The sequence below is a fragment of the Oryzias melastigma genome, linkage group LG6 (assembly GCF_002922805.2).
Source record: "Oryzias melastigma strain HK-1 linkage group LG6, ASM292280v2, whole genome shotgun sequence".
In the NCBI taxonomy this organism is placed as follows: Eukaryota; Metazoa; Chordata; class Actinopteri; order Beloniformes; family Adrianichthyidae; genus Oryzias; species Oryzias melastigma.
The window spans coordinates 23,908,845-23,935,777 of NC_050517.1; the positions used below are offsets into that span (position 1 = coordinate 23,908,845).

Below are 26,933 nucleotides of genomic sequence, written 5' to 3' on the forward strand. Positions count from 1 at the left end.
AACTGCAGTAATAAATGAAATAGAGATTTATCATTTCTAATGAACTTTTGTTTTTTAGAACATTAAAGACTGAGAAAAGAGTTTGACAGTCTGTTACTGCCGCTGCGCAGCGACGTGTCCGGAGCTCAAGCCATGAATATGCCGGCAGACAGACCGCTATGCTGGGGTTGGATCACGCTTAAACCTCCAGAACATTTAAAACGTCCCCCGGTGCGCTTGCTGTTCGGAACGTCGGGGGTCCGCAGCTCTCGGGACGCGGCGCCGGACGCGAGGCGGTACCACCAGACGTGGTACTGGACGCGAACCGGAGCCAGGTCCTAGCGTCGGCCGGTTTTAGCTCGCAGCTCGGTGGTTGGAGACCCGCCCGTGAACTAGTGAGAGCAGCCGGTGAGAGAGGGCGGGACGCCCGCTCGCGCGGTATGGAAAGGCACGTATGAGAAAGTCCGCGATTAATGCGTCAAAAAAATTGTCGGCGTCAAGCACATGTCAGATTACTTATGATAATTTTATTTAAAGTTTAGAATACATTTTATGTTGTGCGCAGAATAGATTTGCTGTGCGCAACGGGCGTGGGAGCAGTGCGCAATTGCGCACGTGCGCAGCTTAGAGGGAACATTGAATACATGGCTCACGATATCGATGATATCGTGAGACTGCAATAATTAGAAAAAATCATAACTCATATTTTGTAGAACAACACATATTTTTTTAGGAAAATATGTCCCCATTTATTTTTTAGCTTGAATACAATCAAAATGAACAACTTGCGTCTTATTTTTTTCATCAAATATAGACACTTTTGTGCAACATTGCTGAAATTTGAAATACTACGTCATTGACAAGCATTGACACCAAGCCAAGACTTGAAATGTGCGCCCCCTATCTACCTCCAAAGGAACATCTCACCAAAGGATGATGAATATAACATCTTACAGTCTCTTAAAAAAAAAAATAAATAAGAGATTGATGCTTGATGAGAACACATCGAGAATCAATTGTAGGACTAAATATCATGATACATTGCAATATCTAAATTATGGCACAGCTCTAATTTTAATATCCTCATATAATTTGAGGACTTTTACACTAGGCTAATGAGAAATTATATAATGAAAGAAAAACTTCTGACTTAAAGAGAATTCATCTTCAGTTTTCCAAATTAATAAACCATTATTTTTTACCTTCTTGGTTAAAGCACTAAAACTTTATTCACTTTCAGTTATTGCACAGCGTCAATATTTTATCCATAACTCGTGGTTTATGTTTTGGTTTTGTTAGTTCTTGCCGTTTAGAACCCACTCCCTTCTCGCACTGCTTATCTCTCCTGTTTACAGACTTGTTTTTGTCGAGGCAGACTTTGGTATAGTGCCAAAGAAAACTGCGACACAAAGTTGGAATTCCAATTTATGAAGCTTCTAAATAATAGTGGAGCATTATTAGCTCATTTCGTTCATAAGTGATGAAGCATAAGATTTTGAATTCCCACTTCCGAGGTAGAGCAAGCACAGCAATATATATGAGGAGGCTCAGCGAATGAGATATTTTCAGACTTAATGACCCAAATAAAGTGACTGGGTTCTGTTCTGTCTGAGATGCAGAAGCTAGTTTCCACTGTGACTCGACTGAAGACAAATGGATGAGAGTGCAGGTATGAGATGAAAGATTGAAAAAGAAAACAAGAATGATAACTTCCAGTGATTACATTAGTTTCCAGACAGTTAGATGCATTCATTTTGGATAAACTCGCAAAAATTGAATTCTGACTTTGGGGACACATGAGGTAGGGTTGACTTTTAGGAGCGTAAGGGAACATGACCGAAGTCTGTCACTCATTCTTTGAAGCAGATCTTCTGAGCTCATTAAAATCCGTGCAAGTGCCACTAAAATCAGGGGTCTGCTGTCACTGAGACAGCTGGAAAGAGGGAGGAAACGGCTAAAAGAAAGAAGAGATGAGGGGAAAAGAGAAAAAAAAAAGAGCTGGAGCCCTCCCCTCATGAGATGCTGAGGAATATAACGAGCACATCATAACAACACTCAAACCACCTTTCAAATCACAGCTTGAAGAAGAAATAACAAGAGCCTGCTTACTCCTACAATATACATCAAAGGTCTAAAATAAGATTGAACTACAACCTTCAAACAATATAAAAAAAAACTAAGGCTTCGGGTTTCTGCAGTAAATACAGAAAATTAGTAGCATAACCCCTGCTGAGATTAGAGCCACAATGGAGTCAATGAGCCTCTGGAAATGATTGGGTGGATAAATGACCCACAGTAGACTAAAACAACACCAGAGATTTGAATTAATAATTCAGCACCTTCTGTTTCCAACTAGCGACACATCTCTAAGGCTATAGGAGTTATAATTGTGATTAAAGAACGTGAATTCTTTTGTTTCAATTTCTGAAAACACTCCTAAAACCAAGAAGCAATACAAACAAGTCAATCACAACAAAACATTTGACATTTTTCAGCCAAATTTGATAGAGATTGGGGAAACATGTTAGATTGAAAAAATGCTGAATATTTTTTCTATTTTCAAGTATTTAAGTATTACAGTCATTTGCATTTTGACTTGATAAATACTGTATTTTCCAGAGAATAAGTTACATTTTTTTATACCTAGCCCGGGATGCGACTTAGACTCAGGAGCGACTTATTTATGATTTCTTTTTATTATTTTTTTTACATAAATAAATTCATATATGTGTTATTTTCCTACCAACAACCAGTTGTCCTTTAGCAGTTGTTTCTGCTAATAACCACTAGAGTACAGGTGTCAAAGTTAAGGTCCGGGGGCCGTATCCAGCCCTTCGGGTAAATATAGCTGGCTCTCCAGATCATTTTATTCTATTGTTATAAATGTCTCAATGTTATCTTGAGCTTATTTCTACCTTGTATAGTTTTGACAAAATACATTTTTACAGAGAGTAAAATATTGAAAGTACAGTGCCAGAAGAAGTGTGATCAAAAACAAACATGGAGGGGAATCTGATTGATTTACTCTTAAACTTTGATTTTTTTCTTATTTGCATCAAAACATTATTATTCTTGTTTTTATTTTTTGCGCCCTCGGCCAATGCGGAACAGAAAGTCATCAAACTGGGTTACAGAGAGAAGGAAGAACAGGTAAAAGTGCCGTTATTTAGACACAACTCCTGCAGTATAGAAGGTAATGAATAACAATCACTATAAGAAAAAAAAAGACTGAAAGATCTCATGAACCAAACACTATGAAGACATGATAACCAATGATTTTGGAGAACTTTTTAAAATAAACAAACCTGATCTCTCAATATCATCTGTGTCTTCTGTGCTTTATGAATTTGATATACAGTCAATGCTTCAAAGTAGCGATGAGGCAAAAAACTTGATGGTAGCTTTATCCACACACGACAGGAGCGCCTAGTTTATGAAAACATTTTTAGACAAGCATTGAGCATCCACTTTGACCCACATCAAAAGAGACAGTGGACACAAATTTGATGCATGTCAAAAAAGAGGCATTAGATGCAAGATTGGTGTGAATCATGATTGGTGTGAACACAGTGTTGGCGGATTTGTTCTGAAACATCAAATTTTTCTCCCAAAAGTCTGACTAATATAAGTTTTATTTCCTTCTTCATTAGACATTTTTTGCTCCTGCAACTTATTATCGAGTGCAACTTATACTCCGTAAAAAAACGGTAAATAACATATTTATTGTTCAACCCTACCTGTTTTCTATAACCATGAGCCTGGTTTGGGAAACAAAGGTAGATGTTATAAACTTTCCTGTTGGATAAATGAGGTATTTTTCCATTTACTAAAACTGTAAAACATTGTGTTAGCAACTTGAGTGTGGAAAACTAAAAATGAGCACCAAGATTTAAAAAATTATCTTCCAAAACCACAAGAATTCAATATTTTTTTCTTTAAATCCAACATCTATTACATTTACTGAACTATTTGTCCATCATTTTTCTTTGTGTTGCTCCATTTTTTTGGGATCTTTAATACCATTTTGTCAGTTCCTCAAATTAATACGCTTTTTTTTTTTTTTTACATATCTAGATCTTCTTGTCAAAATGACACAAAAATATGTTATTAGAAGTTTCCATGAAAAAGATATACCCAAGCAATAATAGCGTTTTTTCTTTTTTTTAAAGAAAGGAAACTTCAAGGCTTTTGAAAAGAAATGGACTAGTCAGCATTTTAGTTCCAAGCTCACAATTCTACATCAGTGTTGCAACATCCATCTTTAGAGAACAGAACATTTGCTGTTAGATAAGTCATATTCTGATGAATATGTTTACCAAATTGGATTTTATAGGGTGTTCAAAAATCTCTGACATCAACTTTTCAATGAGAGTCAGTGATTATGCAGTTGTTCTTCAGAAAAGTGGACGTCCTCCTTTACAACCTTGAGTCTAAATTACTTGCTGCAACACAAAAAGTTTGAGCGATTAAAGCCTGGAAAAGTTTTTGCAACCAAAAAAAGAAACATCTGGAGGAACACCTTGCACCTAATTAGTTTTGCTGGAAACACGTCATTTACATGACTAGGTACGAAAAAAAAAGGATCTTTGGGAGAAGGACTTCCAGAAATAAAAAGCCCCATCTTACCACAGGTGCACAGCTTGAGGCTTGGTGGTGCGTGCGCATTTCCTAATTTCCTGACAGTGCATTGGCTATTTTCACACCCAGCACAGCTCTATGCCTTTTCACTAAGCAGCAGCTTGTCCACTTCATGCTGGCAGATGCTGTCTGGATAAAAGTGAGCCAAGCCCGCTTTGTGAATGCGAGAACACGCGAAGCAACAACTCAGCAAAAACCAAGGAGGTCATCAGTGGTTGTGATATCATTGCAGAATAATGGGCTCTTTGAGCTTTAGATGATGCAGTTCTGTAGAGGTGCATGGATAACACTGATCCAGAGTGTTTCTAATACTAAGGCCTAAGTCACATGCATCCATACAGGGGTTGATCTGTTTGGGTTTCTGCCCCTGTGGAGTGATAGGCAGGAGCCATCAGATTTCAGCGCAGCTGCACAGGGGTTCAGGTAATATGCAAGTGGCCGTAGGACACCCAAAGAACGCCCACAAAAACTACACCGTGATTGCCTAATTTCTTAATTTCTAAAACTAATTTATAAAATGAGCTACACATTTACCCCACGGGGCTCACACTGGACAAGCAGGGAAGGGCTTTTTCTTATATTTCTTTAACTACTGTTTACTAGCGCGTGTTTGCCACCTACTGGAAGATGCTTGTTTTGAAATGTTAAAAGGGTGCAAATCTTGCAAATCTTGCTCCAGGCTTTTTCTTTCACAGCTCTTTTCCAATATATGAAAGACTTGATATTATATAATTTCAGATGGTCACACAGCACAATTATTAATTTCTCCGCCATTATCATTTTTTAAATGGTTGGCACTTCAGTGAATTAATAGAATCCATACATCACTACCAAATCTGAGTCACTGATTGGTGAAAGTTTGACCTGGTTTAACTTGCACATTTGTGCTTAGAGCCTGAAAATTGTGTTAAAAATTTGTGTAGCTACACATGAATGCAAAACGCACGTTTACATAGACTTTTCATTTGAAGTGGTTGCTTGAACGCACGTTGCCAAGGGTGGTGTGAACGTAGCTTCACAGTCAGTCTGCAAGCATGCAATGCAGTTCTACCTCAACACCACAAAAGGGCCCTTTCCACAGAGCATAGAGTACAGGGAGGTTGAAAAAAAACCAAAAAATCTGTACGACACGTGACTGCTTTTCACCTACTTCCCCCTTATGCACCTTTGTGTGTTGTATAAATGTCTTCAACAACCCGTCACCCGCCGCATGCCTGTAAAAAATGTGGGTTCTGTTAAGGAACTACAACGTAGCTTTTAGGATGACTTCACAGCAGCACCGGGCTGTGTAGAGATGCAACAATGTTCAATATAAAACCGAACCGTTCAATACGTGTTTGACAATTCAATTCAACATTTTTTACAATACACATTTTATTTATTCAGTATCACTCTGAGGTGCCTTAAGGGTGTCTGCTGCAAAAAAAATCCCTGCTCACTCTCCCCCTCCCTGACACAAACTACCTTGCCCCTCCTACGGTATTCGGATAATAAAGGTTTTAGCTAAATGCTAAAAACAACCAAGATACTTATTTTTTTTGGCCAAAAAATGTAAAGCTACATGAATAAAGGGCTGACAGCTAAGGAATACTAAACTTTACTTGTGTTGCTGTTGTTTATTTGGACTGGTAAGTCAGTTCTAAATATTTTAAATGTGTTCAGTTAAGATTGTGTATGACATCCAGCTGTCAAAACTTAAGAGAAATGCTTAAATTGTTGCAGTTCTTATAAGTTGTAATGTTAACAAGTATACAAGAGTTCTATTTAAATGTGATTCTGCAATAGGTGCCAAGAACTGTGCACTTAAAAATCTGAATTTTTGTTATCGTACTTCTCTTTGCAAAATAAATCATCCTCTGTGGAATAGCAGGATTTCAGGCTTTATTTTTTTTTTGCTCAATACACATCAAACTGGGACGTTCATATCGAGGTACATATTGAACCGTGAGCAAACTGTATCATTGCATCCCTAGAACTGTGTAACGAGACACTGAAAAGCGCGTAAGAACCGTTTTCAGCTGTGTTAAAATAAACGTTTTAACAAATAAAATGTTGGACCCTTTTTACTGTCTGAGCTCAGTCCAACTGGAAATGAACAAAGACCACCTCAAACGATGGGTCTGAGAGCAGTTCCTGGTCCCGGACCAGGGTCCGCTTGGTGTATTCAGACTGAAAATATGCTCCAGTTTATCGGAGAACACAAATTCTGATTTATTTTAACCGAACCAAATATGTCCAGTCCATATACACTATATGATTCACACCAGCTGTATACGCTATGAACTTGGGCACATTTATTTAACAATTTTGATTAGTGATCACAACAGAATTGACAAATAGCCTCACATAATGTGCTGAGTATTCTGTGTCATTGCCACTCATTTCAAAATAAGGTAAAAACAGCATGTTCATACCACAAAACACCAGCTTCAAATCTTATCGAGGTCAATGGGAGGTTAAATACTGATGGAATAGTTGCCATGTTACAAGAAAAATACATCTGTCCTCAAATGAGGAGATCTGCTTTATATTTTCCTCATTGCCAAAATAACATCCCCATGATCTTTGGGCCTTCAGGTGCATTAAAAACAGGCACAGATCCCTAATGGAAATTATAGCATGGACTCAGCAATACTAATGGAAATCACTGTCTAAGACCACAGTTCCTTTTCCCATCTGCAAATGCAGGTTATGGTTTTGTGCAAAATAAAGTCATAATCTTGCATTAACCAATGGCTTTGTCTGAGTTTTCAAAACTAAGAGTATACGTTCTGTCAAATGCATCAAAATTGAAACTAATATTTTTGAAAACGTGTTCCATTTTTCTGACTTGGACCTTTCAGCCAAAAAAAAGTGTTTCTCTGATATTGGCAGCTGGAAAAGAGATTCGCAATGAAAGGTATATACAGGTTAAAGAAAAATGCATGCTTCTATCCAGATGTCTTTTTCAGGTAAGGCCCTGGAGCTCTCAGAGAGCCAGTGCTTAACTACATACATCCATTACAAAAGCAGAGCTTTGTAGTAGGGAAGTCCTGGTGCTGACATTTCCTGCCTGCAGCCCTGACCTTTCACTAATGGAAAGCATTCAGGGCATCACTGGATGAAAAACGCAACAAAGACAACCAAGGACTGCGGCTTGAATCCTACATGAGACAAAAAAAAAAACGGGACATAATTCTTGCGCTCAAATTCCAGCAAATGAGTCTCTGTGGTCCCCAGACATAAAGGGATTCCAGTTACAAGAAAAGAAGACGCTACCAAGCAGAAAATATCCTCCTGTTCCAACTTTATTTGGGACAAGTTAGAGTCATAAAAATTCAAAATGAGACATTTTTACATGAGCTGGTAGGATGTCTCAGACAAGTGTTTTAATCTTCTAAATCGTTGCTTTCGATTTTTACACTTACAGGTCACTTTATTAGGCACACCTGTGCAACTCCTCGATAATGTACATTTTAAATCAGTCAATCACGTGGCAGCAACTCAATGCATTTAGGTATGTAGACATTTTAAAGGGACCTAATATTAATGAGGAAGAAAGGTGATTGAAGTGACATAGAATGTGGCATGGTTGTTGGTGCCAGATGGGCTGGCCTGAGTTTTTCAGAAACTCCTGATCTACAGGGATTTTCACGCACAACCATCTCTAGGGTTTACAGAGAATGGTCCAAAATATCCAGTGATGTGGGTGGAAATGCCTTGTTGATGCCAGAGGTCAGAGGAGAATGGCCAGACTGGTTCAACTTGTTAGAAAGGCAACAGTAACTCAAATAAGCCCTGCTTACAACCAAGGTCGGCAGATGAGGGTCTTTGAACACACAACACATCCAACCGTGAGGCAGATGGGCTACAGAAGCAGAGGACCATACTGGGTGCCACTCCTTTCTTCTAAGAACAGGAAACTGGGGCTACAATTCACACAGACACCAAAATTGGGCAATAAAAGATTGGTCAAATGTTGCCTGTTCATTTCTGATGTGACATTTGGATTGTAGGGTCTGAATTTGGTGTCAAAAAACATGAAACAAGGATCCATCCTGCCTTGCATCAACTGCTCAGACTTGTGGTGGTGGTGTCATGGCATGGAGAATATTTTCTTATATTTTGGGGGTCTTAGTATCAATTGAGCATTGTTATAACACAGTGCGTCCATCAGTCCACCACCATGATAGCGCAGCATGTCATAAAGCTCAGGCTGTTTTTTGAACATGTAAATGAGTTCACAGGACTCAAATGACCTCCTCAGTCACCAGATTTCAACCCAATAAATAACCTTTGGGATGTGGTTGAACAGGAGCTTGGCATCATGGATGTGCAGCCAACAAATCTGCAGTAACTGTGTGATGCTATCATGTCAATATGGACTAAACTCTTTGAGGAATGTTTCCAGTATCTTGTTGAATCTATGCTACCAAGGATTGAAGGCAAAAGGGGGTCCAACCCACTACTGAAAAAGTGTACCAAGTGGTTAGAGAGTGAATGTGAATATACCAAACTCCTTTCAGTCTAGGATTCTACTTAAAAAATTTAAGGTAAACAAATAAATATTTATCCAGCCTGTAAATTATTACTTGGAGAAGAAAACTTCCCATTCCATCTTTCAGCTCGGTCAGTTAAAAGCTAAACAACTCAGACAACATTTGGTTTACTTCTGTTGCATGATCATAACTACGGCGGCGTGTGGTTTGATGGACTTCACGGGGTTGTGCAAACAACTTGCATTGGTGATGACGAGCACACGAAGCTGTGTGACAGACCACATGCAGCACTCCAGCTCTATTTTAGGCAGCCCATCAGCTAAATCAACACCCACCATGTGCTCTGGTCTGCCCTCTCCCTGAAAACCAAAAGCACACAACCGCGCAGCAGCATTAACACAGTACCACTGACAGCCAAGCATCCTCTCCAGAGACTGAAAAATGCTCCAAGTTAAATTGTAATTGGAAAAAGCAGAGACACAAGCGCACACGAGAGCTGTCCTCAAACAGCAGCAGGAAGCCGGACGTCCAGCGCTGCCCACTGATCACCCGGTAGTCTACCCCAAAGTGAGCCATTAAAACCCAAACCACCTTTAATTACCACTACGTTTCAGAGAAGGGAGGGCAAGAATGCATTAGTTAATGTTCTATAGACATATTCAGCAAAACACATAAACCAAACTTTAAATTGATCCACGGCTTACATTTTCATTTATCCAGAAAAGTCGCTGGCCTACTTTCCAGAGAGCCTCGAATTTGTCGTCACCTCTTTCGCCTCCACAGCAATCCTGTTTTCTTCTAATAAAGCCTTTCTCCACAGAGCTTGTGGCAGAAAAACTATCCAAACTGATTAACCAGGCGCCGGTGAGGACAAACCATCTGAAATGGAAAGTCATTCCACTCGAGAGCAAGAACAAAAAGCTTGTGATGGCTTTGACCCTGATCAAATTATAAACCCAACAAAGGCAGAAGTACAATTTTCCTTTAATAAAGTCAATTTTTAATAGACAAAAAGGTGTAACCAAGTTAAAGGATACTTCAATCCAAGCTGAGACAGGTGACCTTGACCTCCTCTGACATGAATATGAGTAAGAAAATAGCAGTTTTTGCCTCAAAGCAGTAGAACATGTGGGAATTTATTTAGGGAGGTTGCATTTCTGTGCTTTTTTGTGTGATCAAAGTAGGTAATCACGATCTGGCAGGCACAAAAAGGCAGGGAGAAGAAGAATAGTGCAGAGCTGGATCTAAACAATTTCTTCCTCGCCTGAGGAGCAGCACTAACTGAAATATATTACAGCAATTCGCACCGAAGAGTGAGAGTAAAAAAATAAATAAAGACAACTTGATGAAGGTTTATCTGATTAAAACTCCAGGGTGAGAATCTGAGAGCAAGGGGATGTGTAAGTGAGGTGAGAAACACAAATTGATGAATAAATTGAATTAAGTCTCTTATTGTGAAAAGAAAAAGCAAGTGTTTACATTAAAATTGTAACTTTAAGGCTAAAATAAAATTAAAAAATATTAGTAAAGAAAAAATAATAAGAACATTTGTTAGTAAAAGGTGATTTTAAATGTTAAAACTAATAAAATCACATTATTTTGCTGATTTTATTTTGGAAAAACAAAAATATTAAAATCAATAGTTTTTCCTAGCTTAATCTAACAAATAAACTTAACTTTTTTTAAATCTTAAATTAAGAAAATAATTAAAAGAAAGCCACTGACTTACCTCAAAAAGTCAGACACCATCAAGGACCGAGGCGTCATGCCTCCACGTCTTCATCCTCGCGCTCCGGGCGGAGACTCCCCTTTCTCCCGCTTCTCAACTTCACATGAAATCTTTCGCCGGTCGTCCTCTACTTCCTCCCGGAGATGAGTTACACCGCCACGCGCTGTCACCCATGTTTTTAAAATGTATTTCTCCTCGCTAAAAGTGCAGAATTAAACTATCCCCTCTTGGATGTATTATTCGCCACCTGCAACTTGCCACATCCATGGTTATATTTCGTTTTTAACTCCCTCCGCGATTTTCTTTTTCATGTTTAGAGTTCCCCCGAGCTGTTTTTCGCCGCCTCTTAGCCTCATTATCAACGTGGGTGAAATAAATTGCCGGTTAAAAAAATAAAAATCGGGAGAAATTATACACTACAGCCACTACAATGTAGCAGGTTCACTATTGGTTGGAGATGACAACAAAGTGCTACAAACCTATTTCTCCAGGAAATACGTCACGTTTGGAGCCAAATAGATTAAGGTGAATGCTTGATTTGTCGCACTGTACTGGTAAAGAGGGCGGCTCGAATGTTTTTTACTTGAAGCCGCTGCGTGTGGTGTTAAACAAAAACCAGTCACGTTTTGTGTATTGGTTAAATTTCTAAGGGCTTAAAGTAATATTTTTGTCAAATTAAATATTTTGGTGTCTGATTTTTTTGTGAAAGTGACAAGTTTTCTGATTTAAAATTTGGTTAAAACGGGATTACAAATCAATACCGGGATACACTTGTGTGCAAAGTACGCATACGCAGTGTGCAGACCTCTCGGTTTGTAAAGGAATCGTACGCTGTACGTGGCTGCCATCTTGTGGCCAAACGGTGAACTTACAGAGGTGTGTGAAAATATTAGTTTTGTACGGTAGGGGGGGCTATAACGCAAAATTCTCGGTTTGTCATGGTTTTATCTACCCCGTTGCAGCTTGGTACAGAAGGGGGAGAGCCAGTCCGCTTACAGCGGCTCCCTACGTTGACTCGGGCCAAAGTTATCCCGGAATAGGGACAGCACGCATGTGCCGTAAACCCGGATGTAGATATTTCTGTGCGCGTGCGGTCCCCGTTTCTCCCAAGTTGTGACACATTTAGTGCATTATAAGTGTGTTAACGCTTACTCAGCTGAACAGAACCCTTGCGTGTTGTGGTGAGCAGCTTTATGAAGCGTGACATGTGTCACCTGCGTGGATGAGGGTGTTGGTCCCGCGGGAATCTACTCCAAAAGAGCCGCACCTTTGTTTTAGCCGAGAAAGGGGGAGGAAAAGTGGGTACTATACTTCTTGTTTTAATCACGCTTTGCAGACTAGAAAACAGTCTTGAAGTTGAAGCAGGGATTTCCTCGTGCGCGTGATGGACTTCCGCGGGAGAAGACACGAGAGGGGCAGCAACTGGACCGACCCGGAGATCGTTGAGCTGCTCCAGCTGTGGTCCGACGAGTCGATCCAGATCGAGCTGGAGAGCTCCCTGCGCAACCAGCGCGTGTTTGACCGCATTGCTCACATTTTGCGCGAGAAGGGCATCTACCGCACAGGCGACCAGTGCAGGGAGAAGATCAAGAAGATGAAGCTGGAGTACCGGCGCATCAAGGACAACCACAAGATGAGGACTTGGAAGTTCTATGATGTGATGGACAGGGTTCTGGCGAACCGCCCGGCCATCACCTACTCCTCCCTGGGCGGGGCTGTTATAGCCCAGCAGGTGTTTCACAGCTCAGGTGGGTCTGAGGCCTTTATGCAGGGAGGGGCTCCTGCCAGCTCCTTTGGGCCGACCTCCTCAGGTGGGTTTTTGTTCGGCCAGCCCCCTAAAACTGGAGATCCACTGGATATTAAGTGTGAAGATGCCGAGGAGGGCTTGCTGAACCCAGGTGGTGCACCTCCAGAGATGTACTACGGTTCTGGGGAGGAGCAGGAAGCTGATGGACAGTCTTTGTTGGAACCCGAGTACACAATGGGTCCACCTGAGAGTTCTGCAAATACAAGAGCCTCACCTTCAGGTTGTTAGATTTAATACTTTTTTTTAATGTTGCAACATGATAAAATGTTTCCTAACTTGTGTCTAAATTTTCAGATTTTAGTGACCTGAACCTTGCAGGATCTGCTGCTGGTGCAGGCGTGATGCAAAACACTCCAGAGCAACCAGATAAAGAGACTTCCCACCCTGCTCACTCCACTAGACACAGGAAGCGGCGACGGGGCGGCAAAGCATCATGGGTTCAGGGTGGTCAGGGGGGCCTGGATAAAGTGCTCACCAGCTTCTTGAGCTGGCAGCAGTCTGCAGAGGAGCGCCTCCTCTCCCTGGAGGAGGCGAGGCTGGAGCGAGAGTTCCAGGCCGAGGAGCGCAGGGAGCAGCGGGAGGAGAGGAGGGCGGAACAGGAGCGGCAGCACGAGCTCAGACTGTTCAGCATGCTCACGGGGGCACTGCTCTCTGTCAGGCCCGCCGCTCCCTCCCCGCCGTCTTCCGCCGCCCCCTCTGTGTCGTCCTCTCTGTCTCAGTCAGCGGCAGACGCTCTGCCTGCGAGGAAGACGGAAAAGTCGCCGCCCACATCTGTCTCCACCTCCGAAAGGTCACCCAGTGTCTCTGCAGCTCCTCGTGGGTCTAGTGTCTACCTGTCCAACCGGGGTAATAGCATCCTGCAGCACCAGGGCATTCTGCAGGAGGGGTTCATCCAGTATGGACTGAACAGACACCACGACTCCAACAACCCCAATGTAAGTCAGTGTAAATCTCAGTAGTTTAAAAAAAAAAAAAACCTTCACAAACTATTTACAATCTTCCTCTCCTTTCTCAGGGTATTCTCAACTTGGGCACCAGTGAGAACAAACTCTGCTTTGATCTCCTCCACACACGAGTAAGATAAATCTCACCGTCGCACAAGGGGCATAACAGCGTACAGCTGTGGAAATTCTTTAAAAATTAATTTGCAGTTATTCCTGCACAATAAAACATATGTAAGCATTCAGATGACAAGACGCCATAATGAAGTTACATGCCAGTAAAAGACAAATAGGGAGAAACAGGTTGCATGACTTTTAGAGGAAGCCTCTCAGCTTTATTTACAGCCCAAGCTATACATCATTTTCCCCGTTTGCCTCTGTGCTCGCAGCTTCAGCCTCACAGAACAATTGTTCGGTGGTATGTGAGGACAAGCAATTAAAGCCCATTTGATTTATTACATGGAGCGGCACACAAACATGTGTCCATCACAAACAAAAACAAAACATTTTAGGGGGAAATTACACTCTTTAAAATAAATAGTAACAGGTAGTAGATTATATTTCTCTGCAACATAAAATAATTTTTTTAATGCCTCTGCAGTTGACGAAGCCTGACATGCTCCACGTTGATCCCGTCCTGCTGCAGTATCCAGACTGGACCGGACATGCTTTGTGAGACATTTCCAATAGTTTTTATATTTATTAGGGGTGTCACGATCAATCGATGAATCGATTTCTATTCCTACGATCCAACCAGATCAATCTGTCTTAGATCAGAATTAATGAAATTGATTTATTCTTTTGTCAAATAATTTCCAAATAAAATAAATTGATTATAATTGAAGAAATACAAAGAATCTGGAAAAGTCCGCCTACACTATTCAGTACCAGGTATTTTAATTTTTGGCTAATGAAGTCCTGGATAAATTTTAGGTCAGTGAATCGGGTCGTTCAGAATGAACCAATATTGACCATGAATCGTATTGGCAACCACAAATATTGACACAAATCGAATCGTTAAAAGGAATCGTTACACCCCTAATACCTATCGTCATTTTGCAACAGTTATGTGTTTTAAAGTAAAAGTAAAAACATCTTCTCACGTTTTGTTTTCCTTCAGCCTGAGAGAGGAGGTGTCACAGTTCCTGACTCATTACTGCTGTTCTCCAAAGCCACTGAAACCTGACAATGTGAGCACTATTGTTATATTTCATTTACTCATAATGAGGTAAAAAAAAACATTTAGTCAGCCACCATTTGGGCAAGTTCTCCCTCTTAAAACGATGAGAGGTCTGTAATTTTAATCATAGGTATACCTCAACTATGAGAGACAAAATGAAAAAAAAATCCAGAAAATCACTAATTTTTAAAGAATTTATTGGCAAATTATGGTAGAAAAGTATTTAGTCACCTACAAACAAGCAAGATTTCTATCCTTCACAGACATGTAACTTCCTCTGTAAGAGGATCTTCTGTCCTCCACTCGTTACCTGTATTAATGACACCTGTTTGTACTCATTATCTAATATCAAAGACACCTGTCCACAACCTCAAACAGTAACATAAACTCCACTATGGCCAAGACCAAAGAGCTGTCTAAGGACATCAGAAACAAAATTGTTGACCTGCACCATCCCTTAAAAAGACTGATTCAGCAATAGGTAAGCAGCTTAGTGTGAATAAATCAACCATGGGAGCAATTATTAGGAAATGGAAGTCGTACAAGGCCACTGTTTCATGAAAAGCATTTCAAAGTCCTGGATTGGCCTAACCAGTCTCCATATCTCAACTCCAAAGAAAATCATTGGAGGGAGTTGAAAATCCGTGTTGCCCAGCGACAGCCCCAAAACATCACTGCTCTAGAGGAGATCCGCATGGAGGAATGGACCAAAATACCAGCAACAATTTGTGAAGACTTACAAAAAACGTTGACTTTAGTTGTTGCCAAAAAAGGGTATTGAGTTGAACATTTGTTTTCAACCAAATAATTATTTTCCACCTTGATTCACAAAATTAATAATTAAAAAATCAAATAATTTGATTTTCAAAATTTTTTTTTTTCTCATTTTTGTCTCTCAAAGTTGAGATGTACCTATGATGAAAATGACAGGAATCCATCATCTGTTTAACTCGGAGAACTTTCACAATTGATGGCTGACTAAATGTTTTTTTGCTCCACCGTATGTTATTAAAGATTTTAAAAATTAACATAAAGTGAAAGGTAGTTGCTGCTTTTTATAATAAAACTTACATGAATACCAGGGACAAGTTTTGTAAATAAAAAAAAAAAACAAAATATTAATAAAATGTACACTTCTAGTCTGTAAATCATAATATAACAGAAAGAAACTATCTGAAACAATACAGTGTATGATGGTGTAATAAATGGATTCAGTAGTTCAAGCTTTCACAAATCCTCCATGTGTGTGTTTATGTTCAGGTTGTGGTGATGAATGGCTGCGGTTCCCTCTTTTCCTGCATCGCAGCAGTAATTTGTGATCCCAAAGGTAAGCTTGCAAATGCGTCGCCATGTTTCACATGAGCAACGCACACGTGGTCTCAAATAACAAATGTGTGCTCAACAGAGAGTGGAGACTTTCTTATTTGTATGTGGCGTTCCACTGGTTAGAGAATCGGGGAAGCTCAGTTATTTCACCGAAATGCAGTTGTGTAGTTTCCAAAGAGAACACATTCTATGCTTCACTATAGACAAGCTGCCTATTAAACCACAGATGTGCAATACTGCAATACTGTATTTAATAAAAAAAAATACTATACTAAATTTATTATGTATTTTATCATTTACAGTCAGTTAGCCTCTTATGTAAAAGAGGCTGAATGATGAACTCTGGTGGCAAAATTTCCTCGTGGATTTTTTTTTATCCATTTTAGTGTTTAAAGACCCACTTTTTTAACATGAAATTGTGGCATATTTCTTATAATGGCAGATATATCTAAAAAATTAATAAATAAAAAAATGTCCTAGAGAACTACTCAAGTTTTTTGGATTCTGCCTTAAAACCAGCATAATTAAAAGACCACTGGAGTTGGTTTTTAAATGTTGCTTTTTGTTTTTTGTTAGGAAAAAATCAGGTCTCACATTTGACAAAGTATTTTTCATGTCATAATTGCAACTTATACAGCAGTTGTTGTTTATGGACCATATTTGGTATTGTACATACTAATATTATTTATAAAATGCTTTCTGTTGGATTATGATTTAAATGACATTAAGTGCTAAATAATAATTATTAGTTGCCTTAATATATATATATATATATATATATATATTTTTATTAAATTTTGTATTTTTTTCCCAATTTAAATGCATGTATAAGCCATAAAATCCATTGTAAATTTGAATTTATTGAATTTAATTTAAAGCGTTCTGTATTTATATTGAGCTAGAAGGATATTCTAAATATGTGTACTTCTAACTGAAAAAAAATCCTCAAAACATGCCGGAAAAACGTCTGTCAAACTGTACTTCTCTTTTGACATGCTGCAGACGCCATTCTGATCCCGACTCCTTTCTATGGCGTAATCACTGAAGATCTGGATTTGTACAGCAGCGTAAAACTGTTCCACGTTCCCCTCGACTGTGAGGTAATCATTTCATATGCAATCATTTTGTGCTCGAAGTGAAAGTTTTATTTTCCAATCCCCTTCAAATCCTGTTTTATTCACCACACGTGATGGTGTGTTGTCAGCTGTCAAGTTGCGATGTTGCTGCATTGTGTTCCCTTGTGTGTTTTTTATTTTCTCTATCTACAGGCTGATGGTAAAGACAGCCGACCCTTTCACCTCACTGTCGAGAAACTGGAGGAAGCTCTGAAAAGTGCAAAGCAGCAGGTGACATGAAGACATGCTTGTATTTTAAGACTCGCTCCAATCAAAATCACGTTTTTGGTGTTTTTAACATGTTACTGTGACATTTCTCTGATGATGGAGGACAAGTATTAGGAAAGCTTAAAATGACATTCCTGTGTATATCTTTATTCAAATTGTTGTGAATTAGGAGCAGAAAAAACAGTATTTGAAAAAGCTTGTAGTTGTTACATAGATCTACAACTGGTGAGCCACAAGCTCCCTGTTCACCTCCTTTCTGATGCATCCACTTGCACACAAATAGATCCATTATTGTTTTCCTCATCTGAGTTGGGCTCAAAACTGTACGTCTTTATAGCACTGATATTCCTCGCCATTTTTGCCTCATCAGAAATGTTGAAAATGACCTGTTTGCAAACAAGATAGCACATGATATAAGTTATGCAACCTTCTCTAACTCCAACCATACCCCCTAACCTTAACCATAACCCGAATGTTTTCAGAATTTGTGGAAAAACTTGTATTAAAGCATAAAATGGGAAAAACTATAACTGTTAGGGTTCCCAGCTCACAACTCAGAGGAAAATTTTTGCTGTACAGCCTCCACTCTGCAGATATTTAAAGGGCCTATACCATGCAAAATCCAGTTTTTGAGGTTTTAAGTGTATTATAATATTAATTCCTCATTATAAACAACTCCAAAGAGGTGTTTTGATCCATTCACACATGTTTGAGAACCACCCACTGCAGGAAGAGTCTGGAGAACTGCCCCCCAGGGTAACACAAACACATTTTCTCAGGAAAGCTAACAGTGCTCAGCTGCTAGCTTTGACGCTCAGCTAGCCGTGTTCAGCCGCTAAAGGCAGATATACGATATGCACATCTGTCTTTCACAAAAGTTCAGGTGTTGTTTGTTTCGTTGGGTGAAATGCAGACATGCTGCCGAACCCGGCTCTAGTCTCACGGCATGAAATAGGCGGCAGCCACAAGCAGGAAAAGGCGGAGCCTCAGAGATTGAGGCGCCGTGCTCCCGGGTAGGGATAAAACTCACAAAAATAACTAATATTTCATAAATAATTGGTTCTTTTTTGTGTCAAAGGTAAAATATTATATATATATATATATATGGATATATTTTACTCTTTAGACAAGCATGGTATATGCGCCTTTAAGTTACACACGTTTTTAAATTTGGTTAAAAAATATGATAATTTTAAAACCACTGGGAATACTAGATCAAAATATGATTGGAGTTTGTCTTTAAAGGGGACTAATGAAGCTTAATTTCTTCTTGAATTATTTTGTTTTTATTCTTAGAATTCCAAAGATATAGGAGTGTTTTTAGTATAATGGCCTTTCTATTTCTTTAAGGGGGTGATCATTCGAGCCGTTATACTAATGAACCCCCATAATCCTTTGGCTGATGTGTACACTGTGAAGGAAATGATCGCTTTCCTGAATTTTGCCAAAAGGTATGTTTGACCTGATACTAATTTATACATGTCTTTGGAGGATTATTCTATTTTTTTTAAAGGTAGTAGCTGTGTCACATATGTTGCATATCAAAATATGTCACATCGCGGCATCACCACTCTTAACCAGCCGCATGTTGTTAATAGCAGTCATGTGTCAAAGTCTCCCCCGCGTCATCTGCTATCGTCTGAATGATCTTGCAGAGTAATTCCCTCAGCAGAGCCTTTAAAGCAGCGAGTTGTTGTGATCATAAATCTCAGGGCTTTTACACTGACAGTGGACTCTCAAGGAACCCACGTTCATTCGTGTTGCATTTTCTCTGTCATAAACAATGAATGACAATGTAAAGCTAAAGCACGCCGTGTTACCGTGTCGATTTTTTTGTCTCTTTTCTCTCCCTCGTTTCTCCAACTAGGAACGAGCTCCACGCCATTGTGGATGAGGTGTACATGCTGACGGTGTTTGATGAATCTGTCACCTTTCACAGTGTCCTCAGTATAGACCGGTACTGCATGATTGCTGTATTAGACCTGTAATCATCAGAATTGTGTCCGAGGACGTCCTCTTATCTCCTATGTGCTTTTATTTCAGGTTACCCGACCCACAGAGGACACATGTAATGTGGGGGTTGAGCAAGGTACGTGCTTCTGCAGCTCTGCGTGTGTGTGACACTCGTTATTTTCCTGGTGACAGAACATAAACATTTTCTTTTTGTCGTTGTTCAGGTTATATTTACTGTAAAAAATCTTCGGTTTTACCTGAAAGATTTTATGATTTTTTTTAAAGTGGACTGAAAATTAATAACAAAATATGATTTTACCCTGTTTCTTGGCGACAGAATTCAAGTCAATTATCAATAAATTTAAAAAAAATGTATTTTTTATTGTGGTATGTCTGCAGTTTTCCACTCAAATTGTGGTATATCCTCCAGATCAGTACGGTGGTCTTTTAATTATTATTTTTCCATTAAAAAAAAAAATGCGTAAGGATAGAGCAACCCCGCCCCTCTTCCCCTCCCCATTGCTGAGAGCTTAAACATTTCTCCCTCTAGCTTACAGCCCTCACTACCAAACCTAACATTATTGATGCAACAAAATTGATGAGCAATATTAGAGCTCTCCAGCTGTTCAATTATGAGCCAGATTAAAAAAAAATCTTCGTTGTAAATAATTTATGCAAAACAGAATTCATTAAAACTCTTTCAGTTTTAGATAAATCTACAGTTTGTGTCTTAATAATGTAATGCTCGGTATAATATATATTTAAGACAATAACAACTATTCTTTATAACACAATAAAATATTATCTTCTAAAGGTTATATATCTTTAAATGCTTTGAGATTGCTTTGAGCTGCAAAAGTATAATAAATTCTGTTTTATAAATAAAGTTTGATTCACTTTTATTTGTCTGAAGCTGCATCAGGAGACGACAATATGGAGGTGGAGAGGTTTTTATACGCTGCTCAATAAATATGTTCAAATAGATAAAAAAAAAGAGCAAAGTAAAACAATAAAGCACAAGTGATGCCAGTGAAGATGTAAAAAATGTGCAAATGCAAAATTTTATTATAAAAATATTCACTAATAGATTTAGAAGGGCTGTTAGTGGTAAAAATGTCAGCTAAAACAAAAGGAAAAAAAAAACATTATTACAATGAAAAAACATCCCAATAAGCAGTTGAAAAAAAATTGCTGTAGGTCTATGTAAAACTTAATTTCAGCAGATAAAAGTCAAAGTGAGAACTCCTGCCTGGTTGGATGCATGTTTCTTTCAGAGACCTTGGGAAAAATTGCACCTGCAACTGTTGTGCTACTGTAAACACTGTGGCCACATGGGGTCAGGAGTTCCTTGGAAAAGCTTTGTTACTGAACACAGTGTGTCCCTACATGCTGAAATGTAGCCTGAAATTACTCAGGAGGGGAAGCCATATGTCAGATTTTTCTACAGCAACAGAGCTGGCTTCTGCAGACAAAAGCTCACCTCAGATGTCTAGAAAAACACATATTTGGTGGTCACAATCCCGTTTGCTTTGAAGAAAAACAAACTCTGGGTTTTATGTAGCCTTGGGACAAGAGATGAAAAAGCTCATCCATTATGTTATCAATAAAAGGTGTACCCAGATGACTCTTTCCCCCGGAGGTTAGTGTTTATTTCAGAAAAAATAGCCCATTCTGTGGGCGCTCTTAGGCACGGTAGTGGTTCTGCTTTACCAAACTGCCAGTCTGTTTCTTATGATTGATGTATTCTGGACTATTAGGAGGAGACTGAGATAAGAGCTTTAAACAGAAGCAGCTCAGATCTTAGCTAGAGCACTAAAGGAGAGCCGTTTAACAAAATTGCAGGTATATTAGCTTCTGTTTAAAGTGTTTGCACAAGAGAGGAATAAAGATTATTTGGAGTATTGCAACGCAATGTAGTCATTCAAAGACTAGAAAGTCCATATCATTTGGTCTCATTTTTCTAAAAGCATGAAATGAAGGAAAGAATAATTTAAGGGTTTTTGTTGTAATGACTGAAGAAAGATGTGTGCTTTGGTCCTGTCTAGGACTTTGCAATGGCAGGAATCAGGATTGGTACTCTGTACACTGAGAACAGAGACCTTGTGGAGGCTTTGGCCCAATTAGGCGCCTTTCACGGCATTCCTGGAACCTCGCAGTATCAGGTGGCACAGCTGCTCAAGGACAGAGGTACGAACAATAATGCACTTGTGTTTTTTGTAGGCATTAATGTGGGCATTAATGCATTAACACGCGCGATAAATCAAAAAAATTAACGCGTTAATATTTTTTCAACTCAAATTGATAACACCTCAGATTTCACTCTTTTTTTCACAAAAATATGACTATTTGATCTGTGGTCCGGTGTGTTGTCACGGTAACACGGCAACACATCACTGAGTAATAGCAATGGAAAGCGATAAATTTGCTGACCGTCATGATAGGTTAAATAAAGCATCAGTTCATAGAGAAAGTTCCCCTCTTACTGCTTGTTTCTGTCCAGAAGATGAAGGAAAGTTCAGTTTTTTCTGTGATATAAAGCATTTGGGCTATGTGACCGGAACTTTTTTTTTTTTAGGTCTGCAGGTTCATTTCTTATAGCTGTACGTCAGCATCTTTGTTTTCTTGTAGTAATACTGCAGACATAAAAGTTTTTAGAGTTCTGTTTATCTTACAGTTGATGTGTTTTGTACTCACAATTTACACTTTTGTGTTAAACAGTAAATTTGAGAATTCCAGGCAGTAAAAATGTGGAAAAAGGTTTGTTCAAAACCTGCATATTGTCATAAAAAATGTACCTAGTAAAACATTGTGACAAAAGTGTGATTAATCTGATTAATTTTTTTAATCGATTGACTGCATTAATTAAACATGAATTTAAAAACAAATGTTTTAAATGTAAAGTTTTGTGTGTGATTTCATATTGTGATTATTTGCACATAATAAATGGTTGGAAATCACTGTTCCAAAAAAGAAAAATAATTATAAATTGTTTTTAATGGATTTCCAGCCCTAATTCTTTTAGGTAATATTTAATATTTTTAGGCGGCCGTGGTGTAGTGGTAGGGCGGTCGACTCCTGATCAGAAGTGAGCGGGTACGACTCCCGCCTTGCCCGCCCATGTGTCGAAGTGTCCTTGGGCAAGACACTGAACCCCGAATTGCCTCTGGTGGGAGGTTGGCGCCAGTGTTCAGCAGCGGAGCCACCACCAGTGTGTGAATGTGTGTGTGAATGGATGAATGGGTCTGTGACTGTGAAGCGCTTTGGGCCCTCGAAGGAGGGTAGAAAGCGCTATACAAGTATACGCCATTTATCATTTAATATTTAACAAAAATACAGTTTTAATCATCTGTTTTCATACAAATAAATACCTGTGTTGTCATGAAGCTCTGTTAGAGTCATAAATGCAAGACACCCTGTTTTTAAATTTCCTTTTAATTTTAATGCTCTGTTCCTGGTTTAAACCCAAACTATACATGTTGAACCGAATCATTGAGAAAAATGTATTTATCATTTTATTGCTTCACACCTGACTTAGTTTGAGCAAATTTGAAACATTTTTCCTTTGCTACGTGCTTATTAGCAGATTAAGTTATTTGTTTTTTTATTTTTTGTAATACACAAATTATTTATTGAATTGAAGCAAAACTGAAATTGGGGGGAAAGTGAGTCCCTACTGCATGCATTACAACTTACCTGTTCTACCTTTGCATCTTCATTAGAGTGGATCAGCAAAGAGTTTTTGCCTAAGAACAGGCAGAGGCTTAAATCTGCCCACAGCTACCTGACTGGAGAGCTGCGCAGCATGGGCATTCCCTTCCTGAACTCTTGTGCTGCTCTGTACGTCTGGGCGGATCTCAGAAAGGTAAAGTTGGGATTCAAAAATGTGTAACGTTTCTCTCTCTTCAGCTAAACAATTCTTATTTTCTTGCCTAGCAAGAATCAAGTTGTTTTGTGAGTTTGACTTCCGTCGCCTTGTTTTTTTCCAGTACCTCAGGGAGTCGTCCTTCGAGGAGGAGCTGGCTCTGTGGAGGCGTTTCCTCAAACACAAAGTGGTTTTGAGCTGCGGCCAGGCGTTCTCCTGCTCCACGCCTGGATGGTTTCGAATCGTCTTTGCAGCTGAGCAACACCACCTTCAACTCGGTCAGTTTGTTGAGCATCACAGAATACATGGTTGATAGTACTCCTCATGCACAATATCTTGAATATTCTATCCTCATCTTTATTAATATAAAAATAAAGAATAAATTAATTAAAGTTCAGTCTTTTTTTATTTTTATTTAAAATAAATTCATTCTAATTTAAAATTTTGTGTTATAATGTCAGCCAGTATCTGCAAGACTATAAAATTAATGCCACACTTTCAAACATAAATACATGTTTCCGTAACACCTTACCTGCCTTGTTAATCACTCAGTACACTCAAGTTTTCAAGTTAAATTCTTCCATTCCCATGCGTTCATACTACACGTGTAACTGAAGGGCTTTTTTCTCTATCGAACTTCAAATGGGTCTTGTCTTGCTTGAGAGCACTTTAACTTGTGGGCTGTGAAGGGTTAGAGACCCACATCCTGACCTTTCAACAACCTCTTTTTAATTCCTCTTTTTCTGCACTAATCAGTTCAGTTTTTCTTTTCACTCTGAGATAATCCAGCAAGACCTTGTTTCTGTGGAAGTAAAACCTTGTCTGCAGTTCTTTTAAGCATTAAAAAATATTACAGATGGAGTAGAAATGCTTGAGGTTCAAATACCTTTGGAGGTACAGTTTTACTTCTTTTTGTTTATACTTAATTATCAGTTTATCTTGCAGCCTAACTTGTGTGCCATCCTCATTTAAAGCAAAATATTTTAAATAATATCAGTTTAATCCTGCAGTTTAGGACTGGAAACTCACAAAACTACTTCCGTTGAGGGAAAGATTTTTTTGTTTAACTGGTTTTAAATGAAATGTTGTTTTCTTTTTCTAACTGTATTTATGTGTTTTTACCACCTCTTTGCCAGGACTCCCCTATAAAATAGATTTTTTTTTATCTCAATGGAACATCCTGGTTAAATAAAGGTTAATAAATAAAAACAAATATCAGCTCAGATGTCCATATTTACAATCCACTTACAATAGCAGGTTAGGAATAAATATGGCTTAAGATGATTAAATTCTGTTACTTACACTGCCTGTGACTCATTAAGCAAAGCAGTTTCAGTTCATTGACAGTGTGAAAGCAGATGGACTTCTCAAGAATCCAAAAACTTAATATGTACATTGTGAAAACCCCTACATTTCAAGTAGAAAAAAAATCACTCAGTCAAAAGTATAAAATGAAAAGAAGAAGATATATGACAGTCAGGGGTGTAGTGGGACTAGCTTTTTTTTCTTCATGTCTTTTTGTTTTAACTGCGTTCCAGAATGTTTTGGTTCACTTTCAGAATTGCAATGTGCAAAACAGGAATACAGTTGGAGTAGAAATGACGTGAATCCTTTTGGAATTACTCGGTTTTATGGATAAACCGTACACACAATTGTGTTCAATAAAAACCTGGAAACATATTTTGTTGTAATTTAAGCAGGAAATGCTTTACTCCATCAATGTGATTTAGATTGCGATTAAAAGAACACACCATATGTGCATTTCATGCTGAAATGGAGGTACGCCCACAGGGTTCATATACTTTCTCTTGCAACTGTAGGTGTAAAAATGTATAGTTATTTATAGTTTATTATATTTACATATTATAGGGAACAATCAGTGGGACTTAAAGATCTGCTTTGATTAAAAGCTGGTTTTTGGTGTTTTTAACATGATCTTGTGACATTTTTATGGCAATGGAGGATTTTTTTTTAAATACATCTAGACATTGTATTCTTGAGTATTTCTTTAATCAAATTGTGAATCAGTAGCAGACATAGAAAATGCAGCTGAAAAAAGTTTGTATTTGTTACCTACAAACTACAATCGGTAGGCCACAAGCTCTCTGCGTTGCTCCATTCTGATGCATCCATTTGTAGACAAATAGAACCTGCTTGCCATTTTATCGCAGGTAATGTTAGGTTTAGGGTGTGAGGGGCAGTAAGATAGTGGGAGAGAGTGTAAACAGATCGGTGATGGGAAGTGGAGGCGGGCTTACTATGCGGCAATGGTCCAGCCCACAATAGGCACATTTCTAATGACCTACTGTTGCTCTGCAGAAACTATGTTCTAGAAAATGACTTTTTTTTTTACTATTTTGGCTAAAAATGGCAAAATTGAAATTTAAAAACAATTGGTAGCGCCTTGATAATAGCTCAAACGATGATTAAGTCTTTTTTACTGCTTAATTGTTTTATTTCATGTATTTTAAATATTTATATATTTTTTCTCTATTTTAATAAAGCATTTTGCTATAGTAAAGATTATTTATCAATTATTGTCTCAATATTTTTGAATAATTTCTTAATTTGGTCTTCGTCCTCTCTATCAGTTTGATTTGCAACACTTTGTGTTATTCTAGGAGTAAAGCGATTCCAGGAGGCTTTGAAAGAAACCCAAGAAGGAAGGACCGGTTCTGATATTCGCCCCATCAATGGAGCTCTTGAGGAGAGCCGAAAATCGGTCAAATCCGACAGCGCGGACTCAGACAATACCTCAGCTGTCAATTCAGCATCATCACCACAAAGCAAGTCATCAGAGCAGCTGAAGGAGAAGGAAAGCCCCGCTCCTGACACTGACTCACTCGCCTCTGAGGAGTTTGTTTTGCTCGACTGCCAAGCTTCTAAGCCCACGGAGAGTCTCGCCTCTCTCATTGGCACTCTCAGACATCAGATTCGATCCTCCGATTGGCTGGAGAAAAACACTCCAGAGCTGTCTGCTGGGGAGGACCCAGAGATTCTTGATGTGTTCAAAGCCCTGCTGCAAAGAGCCAAAAAGTAAGCTTAAGGTAAACAAGCATGAAAGCACCTGCCAGAACTTGAAGAGGCAGTACTTAAGCATCCCTCTCGCTGCCTGCGCTTATGCTGAGGAGCATGACACAAAAATCGGCTCAAAGGTGAAGTCAGGTAATGCCTTTTTCTTTTTTGAAGAGTGTATCAGCAGAGAATCGCAGAAAAAATTCCATTAAAAGTGAAGATAGGATCACAGATTTTAATGTGCCTCTTAAAGCCTTACTGTGAAGCTGGAACATTTGTTTTGTTCTTTTGTAAAATAAAAATGTGCATAAATTTATGAATGCCAAAGTTAAATGAAGGTCAGTTAATCTATTTTCTTTCCAGAAAATAAAGAAAATTATTCTACTGAACATCTTTTACACTTGTTTTTCATTTTTTGACGGAAAGATCTTTTGTTTAGTGATGACTTTCACTTGGGTGGGCTGTTTGGTTGCAACAGGGGAAACTACGGGGGGAGATGTGAACAAAAACGAGACCCGTCGGAGGTTGATGACGCCGTCAGCCACAACCTGTTGTTGCCCACTGTAAAAAAAAAAATAAAAAAAAACAGAGAGTGGGATTTCCTCGAGCGTTGTGTGATGCACTTTTACCCGTTCACGCCCTCCCCCACATACAGTCCCGTTCATGTACGTCTAACTTCCCT

General features: G+C 38.9%; 2 protein-coding genes across 3 annotated transcripts in view; one reads left to right on the top strand and one right to left on the bottom strand.

Annotated features, from left to right (window-relative positions):
* furinb (furin (paired basic amino acid cleaving enzyme) b) overlaps positions 1–11,454 on the bottom strand; it is a 103,539-nt gene extending 92,085 nt beyond the window's left edge. For both annotated transcript variants that reach the window (XM_024281824.2, XM_024281823.2), the window contains exon 1: positions 10,825–11,454. The gene's annotated coding sequence lies outside the window, so the exon portion shown is untranslated. The remainder of the gene's footprint in view (positions 1–10,824) is intronic.
* Positions 11,455–11,658: 204 nt separating this feature from the next.
* On the top strand, positions 11,659–26,584 carry accs (1-aminocyclopropane-1-carboxylate synthase homolog (Arabidopsis)(non-functional)). The gene is made up of 15 exons (XM_024281822.2): positions 11,659–12,851; positions 12,926–13,566; positions 13,647–13,706; positions 14,174–14,244; positions 14,693–14,762; positions 16,013–16,079; positions 17,081–17,178; positions 17,347–17,424; positions 18,772–18,872; positions 19,289–19,378; positions 19,465–19,510; positions 21,420–21,561; positions 23,094–23,236; positions 23,361–23,514; positions 25,858–26,584. Exons 1-15 carry the CDS (start codon positions 12,209–12,211, stop codon positions 26,274–26,276), a joined length of 2,823 nt encoding a protein of 940 aa, XP_024137590.1. The 5' UTR covers positions 11,659–12,208; the 3' UTR covers positions 26,277–26,584.
* The last annotated feature ends 349 nt before the right edge of the window (positions 26,585–26,933 follow it).